The sequence below is a fragment of the Salvelinus fontinalis genome, chromosome 13 (genome assembly GCF_029448725.1).
Source record: "Salvelinus fontinalis isolate EN_2023a chromosome 13, ASM2944872v1, whole genome shotgun sequence".
NCBI lineage: Eukaryota > Metazoa > Chordata > Actinopteri > Salmoniformes > Salmonidae > Salvelinus > Salvelinus fontinalis.
The window spans coordinates 54,984,784-55,005,989 of NC_074677.1; the positions used below are offsets into that span (position 1 = coordinate 54,984,784).

The 21,206-nt window shown below is 45.6% G+C and overlaps 1 protein-coding gene across 4 annotated transcripts; it reads left to right on the top strand.

The window, feature by feature from the left end:
- The first annotated feature begins 685 nt into the window (after positions 1-685).
- On the top strand, positions 686-21,026 carry LOC129869085 (phosphatidylinositol-binding clathrin assembly protein-like). Of its 4 annotated transcripts, none has more exons than XM_055943579.1 (19): positions 686-1,519; positions 3,508-3,650; positions 3,917-3,992; positions 4,199-4,301; positions 4,573-4,666; positions 4,790-4,901; positions 5,071-5,177; positions 6,140-6,181; positions 8,047-8,132; positions 8,549-8,642; positions 8,784-8,917; positions 9,246-9,346; positions 14,690-14,821; positions 14,960-14,990; positions 15,138-15,276; positions 15,637-15,660; positions 15,771-15,827; positions 16,121-16,240; positions 17,745-21,026. In XM_055943579.1, the coding sequence occupies exons 1-19, from the start codon at positions 1,390-1,392 to the stop codon at positions 17,775-17,777; spliced, it is 1,758 nt and encodes a 585-aa protein (XP_055799554.1). In that variant the 5' UTR covers positions 686-1,389; the 3' UTR covers positions 17,778-21,026. The 4 variants fall into 4 exon arrangements, with proteins under 4 accessions (XP_055799554.1, XP_055799556.1, XP_055799557.1 ...); XM_055943581.1 differs by having other exon boundaries at positions 17,763-21,026; XM_055943580.1 differs by having other exon boundaries at positions 687-1,519; positions 14,705-14,821.
- The last annotated feature ends 180 nt before the right edge of the window (positions 21,027-21,206 follow it).

Consider the following 21,206-nt stretch of genomic DNA (forward strand, 5'->3'; position numbering starts at 1 on the left):
TCCATTTTTGTCGCCTATGTATTTGACCATGTTAGTTGTTCAACACAGCATGCTAATGCAACATTGTTACTATGTCATTATATATTATTATATATAATATATTATATATTATTACTACACAGGTATAAAAGGATAACATTGATGCCAGTTCTCCTCTCATCCTAATCTGCATCCTCCACCATGAGTTGATCCCAGGACGAGGCTGGACTAGAAAGGGAGAGAACCAGTGAATTTCAAACCTTTTCATATAGTTGGTGGCCTATAAAAATGCATTTACATCCTGCACAGTATTTGTAAAATAGAGGAAGACATCTCAATGCCAAATCTGACTCATATTAGGGATTTTATCTCACTTGCAGGCCGAGTAGAGTCACATTTGGGACAATATGCCTAGACATTACATGTACTGTATGTCCTACATTCCTATAGAGAGCTGCAGGAAACTGAGAAGCTGGTGCTTTGTGAAAGGTTGTTGTTATAGTCCAATAACAATGGTATTAACATCAATAGCATACTAACCCAGGGGTTTGTCTTCAGATGTGTCTGGATCTGATTGGACAGTACTGCAGAGCCAGACAGATTCCATCCACTTCAAATCAAGAAGCAGCTGCCTAATATTCAGTTGCGGTGTTCCGCTTTAAGATGCCCTCCCCGGACCCTTTCTGTGTTGCCCAATCAACCCCTTTCTAAGTCACCTGATTCATAGGCTACACTGCCATTTTACACATGAAGTTTGAGTGAAAAAAATAATAATCGACTACCTAACAAAAAAACATTTGTAAAAAGATTAAATGCAATCAGAATAAACCATATGGAGCACGTCAATTAAAGGATATGGAAAAATGAGGAGGAGTCACTGCTACAAGACCTCGACACGAACAGAGGGGAGTTTGAGAGAAAATACATTAATATGCTATTTTGTAACGGCTTCAAAATTAGTCTAGCCCCAATCATAACCAGAGAGAACGTCGCGTGATCACCAACCGAGGATTGGTAGGCTAACTAATCAATGATTGTTCCTCTCCTGATGCTCAATTGTATTCATGCAGGCTACTGTTGCGGTTGTACACTCTAACCGGCATCACCATTGGAAAGCTATTACGCGGATATATTGTAGCATCGCGACCTCCGAACGAATCATTCTGAGCTGATATTGGTGTGGGTCGTTCAGGTTAGGTTTTTGTATTTTATATTTGTGAGGACATCGGATTGCCATTTCGTTTACTGAATGTAGCCGTCAATTTTATTTGGCCGCCGTATGAATTCTCCCATCGGATTCGCGTCAGTGTACGTTTTTGTTTTCAGACGGGCAGTTTGTTTAGAGGGCACCCTCACTATCATAACTAAAGACAATTTGATTTCTGATTCCCCAATTACTGCTTTTGGAATATGTCTGGACAGTCTATCACGGATCGGATCGCTGCGGCTCAACACAGCATGACAGGATCCGCTATAAGCAAAGCCGTCTGCAAGGCCACGACGCATGAAGTCAGCGGACCCAAGAAGAAACACCTTGACTGTAGGTTAAGTACACCACCAGTGCACCGCCGTTGCTACATACCAGCAACAAAAGCATTGGTTACATTGAATATTCAAGACGACCTATATTTGTCATGATGTACATAATGTTTGGTATGGCCAAGGGTTTATCGAAATGATTCTATTAGGCTATGAATAATTGCGCATCATAGGCTTCAACGGCTCAGTAGTCAATCATTATCATACAGTGTAATTATCCTACAGCAGTCTATCGTGTTGTAGCCTGAACATGATGAGACAAATATATTATTATTCCTGAGTGTCATACAGGAAAATCAATCAATCAAATGTATTTATAAAGCCCTTTTTACATCAGGGAGATATCAGAAACTGCTGTACAGAAACCCATCCTAAAACCCCAAACAGCAAGCAAATCAGATGCAAATGTACATATTGTGATCATAAACAGCCTACTACACTTTATTCATCATTGTATGCAGTAATCTTTTTTTGTAAATTTCCCTTTTAATAGGCTCTGAAAATGTTTATGGCAGCGTAGGTTTAAAGAAGCACAATTGGAGTCAGTCTACCAATTGCAAACCATTTCTTCATTTCCTACTGAGTTCTAGAGGAAAATGTGTATAATTTAGGTATAATACCTTAGTACATTGTGGTGTATGTAGCCTTTGAGTTTTCTCAGCTACTTCAGTTCGTGATGAGCTCGTGTCCGTGGGTCATTCATATTTGTTCAGTGGCAGCAGTGTCAGAGACCATCTTGATCTCAACATTTGTATGTTTATCTGTGTGTGGGAATGTGGAACTGGAGTCATTATTGGGTAGAAAGTATTTTCTCCACGTTTAACTACTGATGATTAGGTTAGGTGGCTTTATACCCAAATAATGACTTGACACAATCAACATTGTGTCCAGTCAATCAATTAAGATCAATCAGTCCTGTTCTGGGCTGCAACAAAATGCCATAGACCCAGAGGGTTATTGGTCCAGTGAAACAAGGTAGGCTAGTTAGGTCCCACGTCTCATCATGTGCTGCCAGGTTGATTCTTTTCTGGGGAGGGAATGTTTAATTGTACAATTCGTTGCCCAACCTTTATCCAAAGTAATCCAATTGTGAACATTTTAGTCACTTTAGAGTCATGCTGAGTGGAATTACGTAAGCTAAAATAAAATTTCTCTGAGTGGCATTTGGGAAGACTTCAAATGTGATTTAAAAATGTGGTACCCGACTGCAATTTAGTTCTTTAAAGAGTGTAATTCCTCTGGATTATCCGGACGCCTTGATATTCCATTTATGTTTCCTTTATGTTCCCTTTTAATGTTCCCTTTTAAGGTTTAGCATACATTTAGACTCATCCTACAGTGAAATGTCTTGAAGGACTACACAATCATATTTGAGGTTATTTTTATGACCGTCTGTTTTACAATCAGAATTCCAATTTGAAATGTTAATTGCCGGTTTAGTCACTGTAATTAAGGCATAATAAGTGAGAGTTAATTCACTAGTAAAAGAACGTGTATCTTATTGAAGGGTGCGAGGGGCCGAGCAGAGATCCAACTGCTGCTAGGAATTTTCAGCATGACAATATGTTTTCACTAACACTTGTATTCAGCCTCACCACGCTAGCTTTGCCCTTGTGTGGGTGCAAGCAAGCTAGGTGGTGCTAGGTATTAGCAGCCTATCAAGTAGAGGGCTGGAAGCCAGTGAGCCTCGATCGGTCTAGCTCATCGATGTCGCAGAGTTTTTGCATAAAGTTCAGCTTCCCTAACTTCGGTCCCACCCTGTTCACGTCTGTCGCCCATGCTCCCGTCGTCAAATGGTCCTCCACCCACTTCGCTTCTCTTCATTGGAAATAAATGGTTTTCCCGTAGTTTCATCGCCCACATCGTCTTCAGTGTAGAGGAACTGTGTGTGAGTTGATCAGCCTCAGTGTAGAGTAGAGTACAACATTTCTTAAGCACCGAAAGCACTATTACATTTTTTCAAATGTCACCATTCTGTGTCGTCGGCAGACCTGATCCACTGCACCAACGAGCTGAACGTGAGTGTCCCCCACCTGGCTGACACGTTGTTTGAGAGGACGGCCAACAACAGCTGGGTGGTGGTGTTCAAGGCCCTCGTCACCACGCACCACCTCATGATGTACGGCAACGAGGTGAGTCACCCGCTGACAGACTGGCTTCACTGTTAAAGTGGACCTCTGTCGCTCAGTTGGCAGAGCATGGCGCTCGCGGCGCCAGAACGGTGGGTTCAATTCACGGGACCACCCGTACAAAGAAAATGCATGCACGCACGACTGTGAGTCACTTAGGATAAAAGCATCTGTTAAATGGGTTACAGTATATTATTATATGTTAGTCACTGATTTAATCTTTATTCTTACTGGTTATGATCACGCTGCCGCTCTCTTTGTTTCACCAGCGATTAATCCAGTATCTGGCGTCCAGAAACACACTTTTTAACCTGAACAACTTCTTGGATAAGGGAGCATTACAAGGTACTGTTGGGAATTTGTCCGTGGAAGCAATTCCACCCCACACTGTACATAAGTCACAGCTACAAAACAGCATAGAAACGTGCAATGCATAAGCAAAAAATGCGCAGTTCAAAAGTTCAAACCGTCGTTCTGAATGCTTGCAGAGGTTTGGCTCTGTAAGCCACCAGCTAGCACTTATACTAATACAAGTGCTCCCTCTCTGCCAGGTTATGACATGTCAACGTTCATCAGACGCTACAGCAGGTACCTGAATGAGAAGGCCATGTCCTACAGACTGGTGGCTGTGGACTTCACCAAGATGAAGAGAGGGTAAGATGCCCTGTTGTGGCCAGTGTGGAACACCTCCCCCCCGTGTCACACTAAGATGCATCATTAAGCTATATCAGTGGAGACAGGTCTTAAATAGATTGAAGATAACCCAGCTCAACTGACCAACTCATTTCAGCAGCCACTTTGGATATGGTGTGCGTTATATTGAGTTTCAGCGTGATTGACACGGACATGCTTTATCTGTTCAGAGCAACGTGTTTGTCCGTCGCTTGCCCCGTTTAAAGCGGCTCTCCGTGCCTCCTGTCGACAGGGTCGACGGTGTGATGCGCACCATGACTGTTGAGAAGCTGATCAAGACTCTGCCTATCATTCAGAATCAGCTGGATGCACTGCTGGACTTTCAGGTAGGCTGCAGGGGTCCATGGTTTTGGTGTCGGTGGTCCTTAAATGAACATGGGCTACGTGATGACCGTGAGCTGTCTGCATGGGCTCTCGATGTGTTGTCTCTTTATCTGTTGTTTTCCCAGGCTAACTCTAACGAACTGACCAATGGCGTCATCAACAGCGCCTTCATGCTGCTCTTCAAAGACTCCATCCGCCTCTTTGCCGCGTACAATGAAGGAGTCATCAACATGCTGGGTAAGTACACTCTATATCTGTTAGACAACTATGGTGCCGCTAGGATGTCACTATGCTGTTTGTAAATGTTTACTAGATAAAAGAAATAGCCCAAATCCTTGTTTATTTTTTAATTTTTTAAATTTTGTTCTTTCGCCGAGTTAACCGATCTTCTTCTTGTATCCTAAAGAGAAATATTTTGATATGAAGAAGAACCAATGCAAAGACGCCCTGGAGATTTATAAGACGTTTCTGAACAGAATGACCAAGCTGTCAGAGTTTCTCAAAGTTGCAGAGGTAATGTTTTCCCTTTTCCACTTGTGTTGAGGAAAAGAAGGTTTCAGGTAGATCCAGCAAGAAGGTGGGGCTCTTCTCCCGGACCTCTGCTCCTCTCCCCCTTTCTCTCTCTCTCTCTCTCTCTCTGTCTCTCTCTGTCCCTCTGTTGCCGTGTGGTGGAGGCTAATGCTGGTCATGAATGCGGAGGTTAGCCTATTAGTGGGCCTGAAAAGCTCAAGGTGAAGGCCCCTCCATGTGCTGCCTGTTCTGATGCCTGCGTTGCATGTCTTAGCAAGAGTTTTTTTTCCCCTTACTCTTTCCTTCCCTTTCTCTCTTTTTCAATGATGAATGTCTGCTGTTATCCACGTAAAGTACAACTTGCAATTCACAAGGCCCTATTGCAAAGAGGATCCGTATCTCTCTGTAGTGTTCTAATTTCTCGTGCATTCTTTTATTAAAAGGCGTTCTTGCTGTCTTTACTGATGTGTTAACTATTTGGAGGAAGGTTTGGGGTGATGGGGGTGTGTTTCTATCCAAAAACGGGCTAACGTTGACTTTAAGGGCCCATTCATTTACTCGTCTAACAATCTGTTTGTCATTTGTCTCCCCTGCCTTTTTTTCGTTCAAAGTCAACATTAGTTGTGTGTTTCTTTTGGATGTTTCTCACCTTGCAGTCACATGAGTATTACAGCCCAATGTACCCGGCCCACCTGTCAGTGGCATTTCAGTGTGTAAACATTCATTTCAAACCCAGTCTTCAGATCCTGTGTGTGTGTATACGTGTGGGCATGCCAATTCCCCTGTTGTCTTTTTGTTGTTTTGTTTCTAGTCACTGCATGGAGTAATGGATCCTTTTGTTTGATTCTTCTTTCTCCCTTCTCCACACACCTACCCCCCCCCCCCCCCTTTATTCTGTGGTTGTGTTCGTTTGTTTATTATGTTTGGTTTTTGTTTGCCCCCCCCCCTCCTTTTTTGTGACACAGCAAGTTGGAATTGATCAGGGTGACATCCCAGATCTCACACAGGTCAGTGGTGCATTTCATCTCAATATCTCCCATGTAGCTCCATTCTGAACGCTCCCATTCCCTACTCACCCTACAGGCTTCCAACCGCCCCCTCCTCTTCTACCTGATTTTTTACCTCCCTCTCTCTGAGCTCTAGGGTAGAGAGGGCCTACTTCCAAAAATGGGTTCCTAATATGTGAACCTTGGATTCTGCTGCGCCATATTTCGTTTCCTAATTCTGGAGATTGTGCAAAACATAGTCTTCCCTGGTCTTATGTCTTTCGGCAGATTTTAGGTAGACCGATCCTTTACGTCTTTACTTAGACTTGTGAGTCTTTTGTATAGTTGAATCGCGTTTTTTTCTAAAGTTAACCCACAAAATAAGAAATGTTCTGTTGGTTTGATTTTGAAATGGCGCTGAAAAGTCCGGCACCTCTGTCCTAACAAACACGGGCGTATGGGGCTTGTGTGAGGCCCATATACGCCTTTTGTACATCAAGGGATGACATCTCTTGATAGAATAGCTTAGAGGAATCAAGCTCTTGATTTCTCTCACAGTTTAACTTTGCGTTGCCTCAAAATGAACACGATTGTATATATTTTTTCCGGGAAACACATCCCATCGAAATAGCTGTGGGGAGAGCAGCGAATGGTTTCTACCAAATAGGTTTCTGCAAATATTACTTGAATGTTATACATAATGCAATCCTAAGCACTTGCGTAACATCTGATGTGACGCTTTCTTCAATGACACTAATGGTGTTTCCCTCCACATGGGGCAAAATGAACATGAGCAAATGCTTCTGTCAATTATGTCATGTTTGCGGTGCTTATGAAGACCTTATGTATCCCTGTTCAACTAAATAGTAACCCATGTCTTTACTGAGCTGTAGAATTTTTTTGTTCTGTTTATTTGAAACTTTTAGTATATTCTAGATTTCTCAGAAGAAGGATACCCAGAATTCTCATTATTCTCTCTTATTCCCCCAAAATAAGTATATGAAAATTCTTATTTTTGCAAGTTACTGCATGTGTTAAGATTGCATTCTGTAATGAAAAGCAAATGTTGCGCTGAAACATGGGTATCACACGTGGGGAAATGAATTCACTGATCCTTGGTTTATTTAACCATCATTTTGTATGTCTTTATAAAATACACCGTTCATTTCCCAAGCGTGTGTACCTCATTTTCATCAGACGCTTTGCCTTTCTGTGAGTTAACTCGTTCGGCTTCCAAACCTTTTCGAACTAGTCACTAAAGCTAATGACATAATTTGACTGTCTGCTAATAGAATTTCTCCTCTAACCTGTAAAATACATGTATGAAATTTGATATTCATGAATGAATGGTTCCCCAAATGATTATAGGAAACGGAATCCATTGGTTAACTCACAATTTATGGACTGGGATGTGTGTGTGGGAGAGCATTTATACACACCTGTGAATGGGCTTCTAAGCTCCTTTCCGTATGCCAACAGACGATGTGATGTGTTCTGAACCCCACAGGAGCCGACACACTGTACAAACGACCTCCCAGGCCTGTGTACTTGCTTGCATGAGAGAGGACTGATCTGTGCATGTCTGGCTTGGAGCCAAACCTAATTATACCAGATGTATTGTCCTACGTAAAATACCTGCAAATATGGAGACTAGACTGAACATGAATACGCTTAGGACAATGTGCCACTTGGCCGCTGTGTTTGTGTGTGTGCGCGGGTGCGTGTGTCTGTGCGCGGGCGTGTGTGTCTGTGTGCCTGTACGCGAGTGTATGCAAATGCAGTGTGTGTGTGTGTGTGCACGCGAGTGTTTTCCCAATTGTTCTACACAGTGCTATCCTCACTTGGTGCATTAATGTTTCCCCATGCCCCCCCCCTCTCTCCACCAGGCCCCTAGCAGCCTCCTGGAAGCCTTGGAGCAGCATTTGGCCTCTCTGGAGGGGAGGAAAATCAAGGAGCTCTCCACAGCCACCAGGTAACCAACAAACAGACACACGCGCACACACACACACACACGCCGATGCTAATATTTCAGGCTTTGTGTTTGAAGGAGGCATTTAGACTGAAGCAGGCATTTTGGAACGTTTTGTCACTCACTGAAGCTTTGATAGATATGAGGACGAATGTGCAAATGATGCTGTGCCAGTGTTCCACCCTGAGCTAGTATGTCATCTGGACTACAACGGCAATGCAGCCTCATTTGTCCTGGATTTGGGAGTGTTTCATGTGTTTGTGTGTCAGACCTGTCTATTATATGGCAATTACGGCACGCAAGAGTCAGAAACGCTCACAAATAAAGGAATTATTCATTAGTGGTCAGTCCCAGAATGCCGTGTGTGTGACAGTGAGTGTACGTGGTGGTCACTGATAAGCGCTGTGTGGTCTCTCCAGAGCTAACACCTTGTCTAGTGCTGTGTCGTCACTGTCCAGCACTGGAATCTCCCTCAGCCGCATGGACGAGAAGGAGGACGAGAACAGGCTCAAGGTCAGACAGGGGTCACCGTAGAGCAACTTTTCATTACAATGTCGATGCGCTACTGTATGAATGTGTCAGAATGTTGTTGTTTCTTTCAACCCTGTTGTACTGTCACTTTTTGCGGCTTGACTTGGTGCGTTTGTCCCACAGGACGAGGGAGCCAAGGTGAATGACGTGCAGACGCTGACCGTCTCTCCCAGCGCCCAGTCAGTGGGCAGTGCCAACAGCAGCAGCGGGGCCACAGACCTCTTCTCCAACTCACCTGTTGTATCCGTTACAAACAAGTAAGCAGACCCTACGGTCTGATAATCCTCGTGCTTAAGTTGATACCTGTTGGGTATGTTTCACACAGGTTGTTCAGTTTGTATAATGTAAACTGTAATGTATCTTATTTTAAAATGGCAGGTGGTTAAATCACTTCACAGTATATTAGCTGGGTTATCAGCGGAAAGGACCTGTGAGCCACGTTAAAATGGATGGCTGAATGGCAGTGTTCCAAGTGTTTGGTCCTGTCCGCTGTAACTCTCTTCCTCTCTGCCCTGTGGCCTGATGGGGTCTGCTCTGCTAGGATTTTTTATCTCTGTTGTCTGTCTCTCTCCTCTGTTTCCCCAGCGTGCCAAATCTCACCGGTGACTTGTTCAACCTCCAGCCCACCTTCAACCCGGACATGCAGAGCACACACACTGTGCCGTCTAACAACAACGCCTGGGGAGGTGAGGGCCACAAAAACACATACTGACACATGCACGCACACACACACACACACACACACACTGTATACTCTTGAAGAGTAGTATTGTATTTCAAACGAAGGCAGGTACATTGAGCAGATTGTGATGGACAGAAATCAGTCACTGCAGGACATAAATAAGATATTAATTGATGTCAACACCAACCTTTATTAGAAGAAATGAAATGTCCAGTTGTGTTCCCAATGCAAATTCCTCCTCTCCTCTTCCCTGCTACGATACCTATCCCTGCTGGATGCCCTCTCTCTCTCTGATTGGTGAGTCAATATGGCTTGTATCACTCTACTGGACAGCTGACAGGACTGAAATAGCATTACAATATGCCTGGGGCTAGGGTTATTGCCTGTAGCCTGGCTCGCTCTCTCCCTGTGTAACCTGCAGCCTGACACTCTCTCTCTCTCTCTCTCCCTGTGTAACCTGCCGCCTGACTCACTCTCTCTCTCTCCCTGTGTAACCTGCCGCCTGACTCACTCTCTCTCTCTCCCTGTGTAACCTGCCGCCTGACTCACTCTCTCTCTCTCCCTGTGTAACCTGCCGCCTGACTCACTCTCTCTCTCTCCCTGTGTAACCTGCCGCCTGACTCACTCTCTCTCTCTCCCTGTGTAACCTGCAGCCTGACTCACTCTCTCTCTCTCTCTCCCTGTGTAACCTGCAGCCTGACTCACTCTCTCTCTCTCCCTGTGTAACCTGCCACCTGACTCACTCTCTCTCTCTCCCTGTGTAACCTGCCGCCTGACTCACTCTCTCTCTCTCTCCCTGTGTAACCTGCAGCCTGACTCACTCTCTCTCTCTCTCTCCCTGTGTAACCTGCAGCCTGACTCACTCTCTCTCTCTCCCTGTGTAACCTGCCGCCTGACTCACTCTCTCTCTCTCCCTGTGTAACCTGCCGCCTGACTCACTCTCTCTCTCCCTGTGTAACCTGCCGCCTGACTCACTCTCTCTCTCTCCCTGTGTAACCTGCCGCCTGACTCACTCTCTCTCTCCCCCTGTGTAACCTGCAGCCTGACTCACTCTCTCTCTCTCTCTCTCTCCCTGTGTAACCTGCAGCCTGACTCACTCTCTCTCTCTCCCTGTGTAACCTGCCACCTGACTCACTCTCTCTCTCTCCCTGTGTAACCTGCCGCCTGACTCACTCTCTCTCTCTCCCTGTGTAACCTGCAGCCTGACTCACTCTCTCTCTCTCTCTCCCTGTGTAACCTGCAGCCTGACTCACTCTCTCTCTCTCCCTGTGTAACCTGCCGCCTGACTCACTCTCTCTCTCTCCCTGTGTAACCTGCCGCCTGACTCACTCTCTCTCTCTCTCTCCCTGTGTAACCTGCCGCCTGACTCACTCTCTCTCTCTCCCTGTGTAACCTGCCGCCTGACTCACTCTCTCTCTCCCTGTGTAACCTGCCGCCTGACTCACTCTCTCTCTCTCCCTGTGTAACCTGCCGCCTGACTCACTCTCTCTCTCTCCCTGTGTAACCTGCCGCCTGACTCACTCTCTCTCTCTCCCTGTGTAACCTGCCGCCTGACTCTCTCTCTCTCTCCCTGTGTGACCTGCCGCCTGACTCACTCTCTCTCTCCCTGTGTAACCTGCCGCCTGACTCACTCTCTCTCTCCCTGTGTAACCTGCAGCCTGACTCACTCACTCTCTCTCTCTCCCTGTGTAACCTGCCGCCTGACTCACTCTCTCTCTCTCTCCCTGTGTAACCTGCCGCCTGACTCACTCTCTCTCTCTCTCTCCCTGTGTAACCTGCCGCCTGGCTCACTCGCTCTCTCTCTCCCTGTGTAACCTGCAGCCTGACTCACTCTCTCTCTCTCCCTGTGTAACCTGCCGCCTGACTCACTCTCTCTCTCTCCCTGTGTAACCTGCCGCCTGACTCACTCTCTCGCTCTCTCCCTGTGTAACCTGCCGCCTGACTCACTCTCTCTCTCTCTCTCCCTGTGTAACCTGCCGCCTGACTCACTCGCTCTCTCTCTCCCTGTGTAACCTGCCGCCTGACTCACTCTCTCTCTCTCCCTGTGTAACCTGCCGCCTGACTCACTCTCTCTCTCTCCCTGTGTAACCTGCAGCCTGACTCACTCTCTCTCTCTCTCTGTGTAACCTGCAGCCCGACTCTCTCTCTCTCTCCCTGTGTAACCTGCAGCCTGACTCACTCTCTCTCTCTCCCTGTATAACCTGCCGCCTGACTCACTCTCTCTCTCTCTCTCCCTCCCTGTGTAACCTGCAGCCTGACTCATTCTCTCTCTCTCTCTCCCTGTGTAACCTGCCGCCTGACTCTCTCTCTCTCTCTCTCTCTCCCTGTGTAACCTGCCGCCTGACTCTCTCTCTCTCTCTCCCTGTGTAACCTGCCGCCTGACTCTCTCTCTCTCTCCCTGTGTAACCTGCCGCCTGACTCACTCTCTCTCTCTCCCTGTGTAACCTGCCGCCTGACTCACTCTCTCTCTCTCCCTGTGTAACCTGCCGCCTGACTCTCTCTCCCTCCCTGTGTAAACTGCAGCCTGACTCTCTCTCTCTCTCCCTCCCTGTGTAACCTGCAGCCTGACTCTCTCTCTCTCTGTGTAACCTGCAGCCTGACTCTCTCTCTCTCTCTCTGTGTAACCTGCAGCCTGACTCTCTCTCTCTCTCTCTCTCCCTGTGTAACCTGCAGCCTGACTCTCTCTCTCTCTCTGTGTAACCTGCAGCCTGACTCTCTCTCTCTCTGTGTAACCTGCAGCCTGACTCTCTCTCTCTCTCTCTGTGTAACCTGCAGCCTGACTCTCTCTCTCTCTCTGTGTAACCTGCAGCCTGACTCTCTCTCTCTCTCTCTGTGTAACCTGCAGCCTGACTCTCTCTCTCTCTGTGTAACCTGCAGCCTGACTCTCTCTCTCTCTCTCTGTGTAACCTGCAGCCTGACTCTCTCTCTCTCTCTGTGTAACCTGCAGCCTGACTCTCTCTCTCTCTCTCTGTGTAACCTGCAGCCTGACTCTCTCTCTCTCTCTCTCCCTGTGTAACCTGCAGCATGACTCTCTCTCTCTCTCTGTGTAACCTGCAGCCTGACTCTCTCTCTCTCTCTCTCTCTCTCTCTCTCTGTGTAACCTGCAGCCTGACCCTCTCTCTCTCTCTCTCTCTCTCTCTCTCTCTCTCTCTCTCTGTGTAACCTGCAGCCTGACTCTCTCTCTCTCTCTCTTTCCTTCTCTCACTGTGACCTGAGACTGACTTTGACTGTCTCTCCCTGTGTGACCCAGACCTAGTGCTGAGCGATTAACCATTTTTGTTTGTTTGTTGGGGTTATTAACCAGACCTGCCAACATGCAAGCATTTAGCGTACCAACTACGCAATTCTCTGTCCATGTGTGCAGGTACGAGATCCGAGTTAAAAGTATGCAGAAATGAATAGGGCCTGATTTAAAAAAATATCTATATTTTAATTTAAAAAAATATCCACTGAGTAAATCTAACATCCCGATTCTCGAGCTGCAACACACAGACATGTATGGAGTTTGTGTCAACAGACATGGAGATTAATACATCATTATTCGACATAGCTACCCTGTCTGCCCCTCCTGCTGTTTGTTGTGATGCTGAGCTTGCCGACTGTCAGCTGTAAGTAAACACATGGTCAAATCCCTTTTCGATTCCGTGTGTTGTGGAAAGGTAAACACTAATTGTTTCAAGCTAACGTTGGCGAACATAAGATGGACATTCAGTGGGCTCTAAAGTGCCTGCAGTTCACTCGCATTTGCTAGTGAAAGAAATGCAATACAAATACGAAAAATAACTGGTCGCATTTGTGCGAGTGTGATATATATATATATATATATATATATATATATATATATATATATACATTTAATTGCGCGTCCCGTTAGTTGTATTTTCCAAGTAACATTACGAGGATCACGCAATCGGATAGACTGACTGTAATTATGATCCACGTCACAAAATGCATTACAAAAGTATAATCAAAAATAAATATAAACATCTTGGCGTTAAATGGAGTCGGGAGTTTAGAAGACTGCGCGATGATGCCTACCCAATGAGTGTCCGGCATTAGCTATAGAGGAAATGCTCCTAAAAATGCATTTGCACTAAAAAGTTGGACAGGGTTGGAAGGTCTGTTAAACAACTAATTGACCGATGTCAGTACTATTACTTGAATTCCATTGAGTCGTGTTTTTTTGTGAGCCCAGTGCGCGGTTTCTCTAGAGCGAAATCAAATCATTCACGAGAGAAATAATGTCAAGAACTACGTGCGACGCCGGGCTGAAGGGAGTTGTAGTTTTCATGAAGCAAATATTAAACTTATTTCATCGCCAAGATGTGGTAATTAACTGCAATTACCATAATCCATTGCACCTGTTCTTTCCGGTTCAGACGGAGACGGAAACACTTTCCCCCTGCTAAATTAAGATACACACAGACCGCATAGACCGCCTGAGAGAGGAACAGAGACAGTTCGTGAAAGTATGCGTTATCTACCTTGAATAACTAGTCAATTGATTTCGTCAGACAGCTCTGCAGCATACTTAGGCAGGCTAGCCTCAGCTAAATAGGATGACTAAAGACAGTATAGTATGGGGAGCACAGCGATAACGTTAGATCAGGGGTATTCAACCCTTTTCAGCGGGGGATCCTATTTTTTTCCTCCAATCATTTCTTGCAACTCGAAGCCACCCCAAATCCGATGATGCAACCTTAAAATCGATACATTTCGATTTTTAAATCAACAAATGACTTTTAATCGTCAAATGAAAATAAAACCAATAAAGACATTTACTCATTACAATTATATCTTTCAAATTATCTTCCTCAAAAAACATTTGTATATCTTCCCCAAAAATAATCTGTACTCTTAATTTTTGGTTCCTAATTTTGGCTACCCCACTGCAGTTGGGGTCGTGACCCCTACTTTGAATACCACTGCGTTAGATGGTCTGGCTGGCTGGCTGCTACTACCTAAGCCGAGATGAGATGATGTTCTGAATAAAAAATATTAAAGTCATTAAATAAAAACTAAGTAATATACAGAACTGAAATATTGCATATTTCACAGTAATTTCCTATTTTTCTATTGATGCCTACCCAATGTGGACATACCAGAGACTATGGAATATTGTCAATGTTTTGTCAATTGAATGTTCACCATTTTTGGCTTTGGAATTTCCATTAAAAAGCTCTAAAATCATTTTAATGTCATTATTTCATTTCCTTGATTCCTTTTTTAAAATAATCAAACCGAACTGACCTCAAAAAGCACTAATCACTCAGCATTAGCCAGACCTGACTCTCTCCCTTTGAGACCTGGAGCCTGACTCTCTCTCCCTGTATGTCTCTGTCCTCAGGTTTGGGGCTCCCAGGGGACCTGTTGAAGCCAGCTCAGCCCACACACATCCACAGCCCTGGGATACCACTGCAGTCTGGGGGGAAAATGATGCCCACTGACCTGGACTCCTCCTTAGCCAACCTTGTTGGCAGTGAGTCTCTTTTTCCCTCTATTTGACATGTATCTTTGCATATTATAACATTTTTCAGGAGTCATAAAATGGTCATACACAGTAATGCTCTGTAACAGCATCTGAACATTTAACATATCTTAACCGCTCATTTTCCAGACTTGCAGTTCGGAGGAACACCAGCCAAAAAGTGAGTATATGATGTTTAAAAGGAGCTGAGAGCACCTACAGTAATATATTGGGATGTAGCTGTTCATCCAAGCAGTTATGAATCCTGATCTAATCTGTCTCGCTCTAATGCTGTGGGGTGTATTTTAACCCTGTGTTTGTCCATCAGGCCAGAGCTTCAGTGGACCCAGCTGGTAGAGAAGAAGCCCACGGGAGGGACTCACTGGCAGTCCAAAACCATGTGCACCACCCCCAACTGGAACCATCATGCCCCCATGGCTCCTCAGCCTATGCCCATACCACAAATGGTGAGACATACACGCCTGGTCACGCTCACCAAATATATTACTGAGGACATGCCAGCAATGCAGAAGGTAGCGTTCGTTTTCCTCATGAAATCTAGTAGCACACATTAGAAACTCTATGATTGTCTGAAAATCAAATCTTCGAGAAATGGAAGTGGTTATTGCGGCTCTTCACAGGCGCTGGCGATTCTCATTTGCCCTCTGTCTATTTGAATTCGTTTGCTCTCTAATTATTTCTCTCCTCTTTTCATTTCGTTTTTCCCTCCGTCTTCTCTCGTAAAATCCCCACTGAATTAATCCGCCACCCGTTCCTATCTCCGTTTGCCTCGTCCCCTCCTCCTCGTTTCCTCAACCCTGCTGCAGAATGGAATGATCTATACTGGCTATGTAAGTACATGACTCTCTGTAGAGGGAGTCACTGCATTCTTTTCACAAGTACATTCCTCAGTGTGTTCTACTGGTCTTTCATTTTTCCGTTTCGCCTTTTTTCTCCGTAGGCTCCGGCTCCAGTGGCTTTTCCTATGACGACACCTCAAGTGCCTGTTTATGGAATGGTAAGGAATGATCTGCACCGTGGTACAGTACCCTGGTCAAACAATCACATCAAATTGTATTTGTCACATACAACAGGCGTAGTAGACCTTGCCCTGAAATGCTTACTTGTTAAGCCCTTAACCAAGAAAAAGAGTTAAGAAAATAAACTTGAATAAACTCAAGTAAAAAAAAATTGAATAAAACGTCACACAATGTAAAATAACAATACCAATATGAGGTCGGGTCTGAGGGGGGGGATCTACACACCAAGACCATTGATACCCAGTTTACATTTCATCTCTCCCTGTTGTAGATGCCTCCTCATCAGATGGGGCAGATGGGTGGAGTCCCTATGATGGCACCACAGCATATGATGTACAACCAACCTGTGCTTCGGCACACCAATCCATTCGCTCCCATGCCAGGAGCCCAGGTAATTCCACTGTCCACTCCTCACTGTCTACTGTCCACTCCTCACTGTCCACTCCTCACTGTCTACTGTCCACTCCTCACTGTCTACTGTCCACTCCTCACTGTCCACTCCTCACTGTCTACTGTCCACTCCTCACTGTCTACTGTCCACTCCTCACTGTCCACTCCTCACTGTCTACTCCTCACTGTCCACTCCTCACTGTCCACTCCTCACTGTCTACTGTCCACTCCTCACGGTCTACTGTCCACTCCTCACTGTCTACTGTCCACTCCTCACTGTCCACTCCTCACTGTCTACTGTCCACTCCTCACGGTCTACTGTCCACTCCTCACTGTCTACTGTCCACTCCTCACTGTCCACTCCTCACTGTCTACTGTCCACTCCTCACTGTCCACTCCTCACTGTCTACTGTCCACTCCTCACTGTCCACTGTCCACTCCTCACTGTCTACTGTCCACTCCTCACTGTCTACTGTCCACTCCACACTGTCTACTCCTCACTGTCTACTGTCCACTCCTCACTGTCTACTGTCCACTCCACACTGTCTACTCCTCACTGTCTACTGTCCACTCCTCACTGTCTACTGTCCACTCCTCACTGTCTACTGTCCACTCCTCACTGTCTACTGTCCACTCCTCACTGTCTACTCCTCACTGTCCACTCCTCACTGTCTACTGTCCACTCCTCACTGTCTACTGTCCACTCCTCACTGTCTACTCCTCACTGTCCACTCCTCACTCCTCACTGTCCACTCCTCACTGTCCACTCCTCACTGTCCACTCCTCACTGTCCACACCTCACTGTCTACTCCTCACTGTCCACACCTCACTGTCCACTCTTCACTGTCCACTCTTCACTGTCCACTCCTCACTGTCCACACCTCGCTGTCCACACCTCACTGTCCACTCTTCACTGTCCACTCTTCACTGTCCACTCCTCCCTGTCCACTCCTCCCTGTCCACTCCTCCCTGTCCACTCTTCACTGTCCACTCCTCCCTGTCCACTCTTCACTGTCCACTCCTCCCTGTCCACTCTTCACTGTCCACTCCTCACTGTCCACTCTTCACTGTCCACTCCTCCCTGTCCACTCTTCACTGTCCACTCTTCACTGTCCACTCCTCCCTGTCCACTCTTCACTGTCCACTCCTCCCTGCCCACTCTTCACTGTCCACTCCTCCCTGTCCACTCTTCACTGTCCACTCTTCACTGTCCATTCCCCAACCACTTCTGGCATGTGAATCATGATTCAAGGCATCAGTTCCTAAGTAGGATAATCATAATTGTAATGCTGTCTTTGCTGCTTTATATTGTATCAGTTACTGTTTAATACTTCATTTGTCAATGCTCATTACTGTTTGTTTACCAGTAGGTTCTGGAATTATTTAAGATCTTGTTACTATGAAACCTTTGGTATTACAGTACCCGTTTTTCTATTTACTGAGATATTTATAATCCACAATCTGAAGCCTTTTAAAACTAGACGGATATTATTAAACCGTAACAGGCGTATTTTCCTATGCAGATGCACTTCATGTAGGACCGGGAGTATCTTACCATGACAGTAAAGCAGAGAGACAAAACCAACCAGAACCAAATGCAACGCGAGATGGAAGAGAGAAAGGAGCAGAAGACGGTGGTGGAGACAGACTGGTGATGTGTTGGTGTCGGTGCTCTTTCAGTGGCCTCTCTGTGGGATGGAACCTCTGTTACATTCTGCATCATGGCTGATACAAGAGTCCCATCTAAGTCCTTTGACAAGTCACAGCTCACATTCATTCTGTATTTGATTTGCTCGTTTGAACGGGTATCGTTCCGCCTGTTTGAACCCATGCTATGACGACGGCTGCATTCCAGTTTGGAGCTTGGCCCCTTTGCAGCGAATTCTAGACGACTGCCCCCCCCCCCCCCCATCCGTCAGTGTCAATGGACATCTCTTTCTCTGATAGTTTGCACGCACTTTAATCAATGTGAACTTTGCCAAGGGTGTACATACGCATTGTCCAATTAGGATCTCATACAAACCACTACAGAGCGCCTACGTCTTTTCTCTCCAATGTTCATGTCAGAGTTGCGGTAGCCACCGTTGTCATGCATTTCAATCAATGTTCACCAAACATTTTGGAGTCGACTCCGTATTCATTCCAATTTTTTTTTGCTTCACAACCGGTTCTAGTCAGACATTGGACAAATGGCTTGGAGACACGTGGTTTGTGTACGTGTGTGCATGTACAGTATATCTGTCTGTGTGTTCATTTGCGGTGCCCTCGGATCTAAATGTACAGAAGCTATTGTGTCATGTTTTCGTAGGTTCCTGTGAAAGCTATGGTCTGTGTGGCGAGGGCTGCCCACTGTACTTGTTTGAAATTGTGTGCTCCGTGCCTACATAGACCTACGGTGTACTCCTATGAAAGAAATGAAGAAGGCCCACTCTAGTTCATACGGAACCGTCGTAAGTCATGACACATTCTGCGTCTGCCGTGCCACCCGTTGTTCGCTCTGCTCGATGCTATTTCAGGTTGTTTTTATATGTGATCCATGTTCCTTTAGCTACCACAACGGTGCGTGGAACTTCCCGCCATCTCATTCGTTTCTGCTCTTTGAAACAGACACGCCGTCCTTGTAATGGTCCTACCAGTCTCGCCCCATGTCAGTGAGTAAACGTTGGGAGAGTGTTCTTTGTGTTTCTTCTCGTATCGCCCCCCAGGTCGATGCCCAGTGAGTCGTCGCATGTGTCGTTGTTGTGTTTCTGAGTGGCAGTTTGTTGTGGTGTGGCTCCTCACCAACCCCGGGAGAATGTTTGTTGAGGAGCTTGTTTCGGAGACTCTGCTTCGCGAGACAGTGAAACTGACAATCGCTCCAGTAAGTCAGCAACTATCTGCCACGTTGTAACTCCAGCCCCAGAGAGAGCCTAGCTTGCTGACCTGGGATCATTTTTTTTTGCCGGAGGGCAAAGGACAAGTGAGGAGGAAGTAGAGAGATCTGTAAATGTGATCGAGGGTCATGTCTGTCAGAAACTCCCCGGCGTACGTAACGGTGACAGACAGACGGCATATATAGCACAAACCCCGGAGGGGGCGAGCGTTTTACTGCACAAAACTAAAACCATTGCTGGGATGTACAGTCGAAGGGGCTGGGGAAAGCTTTGTTTTCTATTGATTGTGTTTCTCTATGTCCATGCCTTCCCCGTGAGATAAACAGGGTAGTGATCCTCCACGAGGCCTCCCAGCTTCTGGGCCCTCCGAGGTCAGTGGGGTCACTGAAGTCATCCAGGCCATCTGGTAGTGTGTATTTAGCAATGAGTAGTCAAGTGTCGTAACGTGTCTCAATACAAGTCCGTCGTCTGTTAGATTGCTGTAGAGCCTCTCGTTCTGCTAATCATTGGCTCTGTCAAGACTACCGCGTTCTGATGCCCTGTGACCAGCCCACATTGTGTAGATGTTCTTTGCAACGTAATGCTGTCTCAATGTCATCTGTGTCAATCGAATGCTTTTATGCAAGTTCATGCAGTCCCATAGACCAATTCTGACTGTTACGCTGTCCTCTGTATATAAGCTTGTATGTTTTTTTTGACATGTGCTCTGTAAGTGATAGCCCATTGGGAGACATGGGTTGTTATTGCTTTGTCTGCGGTGGGGTCATTGTGCTTGGCGGTGTCATGGGGTGTACGTCTGTGATGTTTGTGTGTATCTTGATGAGGGATGGGGGTTGGGTTCAACAGTATCACATCTGGTCTACCAAGAGTGTCTTCATTGTGGCAGTGGACACTGTCCTCGCCGTACAGGAACATTTTGCACCAAAGTCATCAAGCGCAGCTTTTTCTCGAGGTCACATTGCTGATATCCAAGTTGGAGGAATTTGATTTCAACGACAAGTCTTTTTGCATGATTAGTGTCGTCTTTTTATTGACTTGTGTGCCCGGTAAAGAGCATGATCATATGTGAAATTTCACTTACCGGTGTGTTTTTGCAAATGTTTCTGAATTTCTCCATGAGATTTTGACTTACCTCTTTACATAAGCGTCCATTAGCGTTCATAAATGTGTGTGTCCCAGCAGATATAACTGTGTGTCTGTTTTGCATTTGAAATGCAATTCAAAGCTCTCATCAAAAATCTATTCAGTTACGAGACCACACGTTTGTGATACAACATGAATAGTAAGGCTATGCATCGTCTAGCTAGCTCGACATTCAAGTCTTGTAAACCCCTCCTTGTGAAAGCGTTGCTATTTTCAATACATTTTGTTGGACGCTTGCTCTCTTTTTTTTGAGTACTCTGCCAACGTTTTTGGATTTCTCTAAGTGTGTTCAGTCTTGTCCCTCTTCCATTGGATCGCGTCATTCTCGGCCAATATTGGTAATCTTCCTTTACGCCTGCAGTGGAAAATCTCGCTCCCTTATCTTTTAGCCACCGAAAGATGTCAACATGCATTGTCACTTTTTGCCTGATGTACTCTGGCTATGTATAATATACATTTATGCATATTTCACAATATGAGCACAGTATACCTATCTATTGTTTACTGTGTTCTATTCCATATTGCCCATCTGAAAACGGTCATTTTTCCCCCTGTGATGAAACGAAGCATTGTCCAGGATGTCCTGTTTTGGAAGTGAGGGTCCATACCTTTTTTGATTTTTCATTTCTTTTTGTACATCAAATGTATTGATAACACATAATACACTGTATTGTCAATGCTAAATTACATTGTTATAAACAATTGTTTTTTTCTTTTTAAATGCAGAGGTTGTTGTTTTTGGAAGACAATTGAATAAAATGTCATATGTTGCTCAGGCTTTATGTCGTTATTTTGCAGCGGTTTTCATCTTGCTGCTCACTGTAGCCTCTGTATCTTTCACCAGTGACAGCTTGTTGGTAGAGACAGCTTGTTGGTTAGATGTGCAATGCATGTTTCTATTGGATATACAGATAATCACCTTGACAGCTAACATCGGCAGGTTAAAGCATC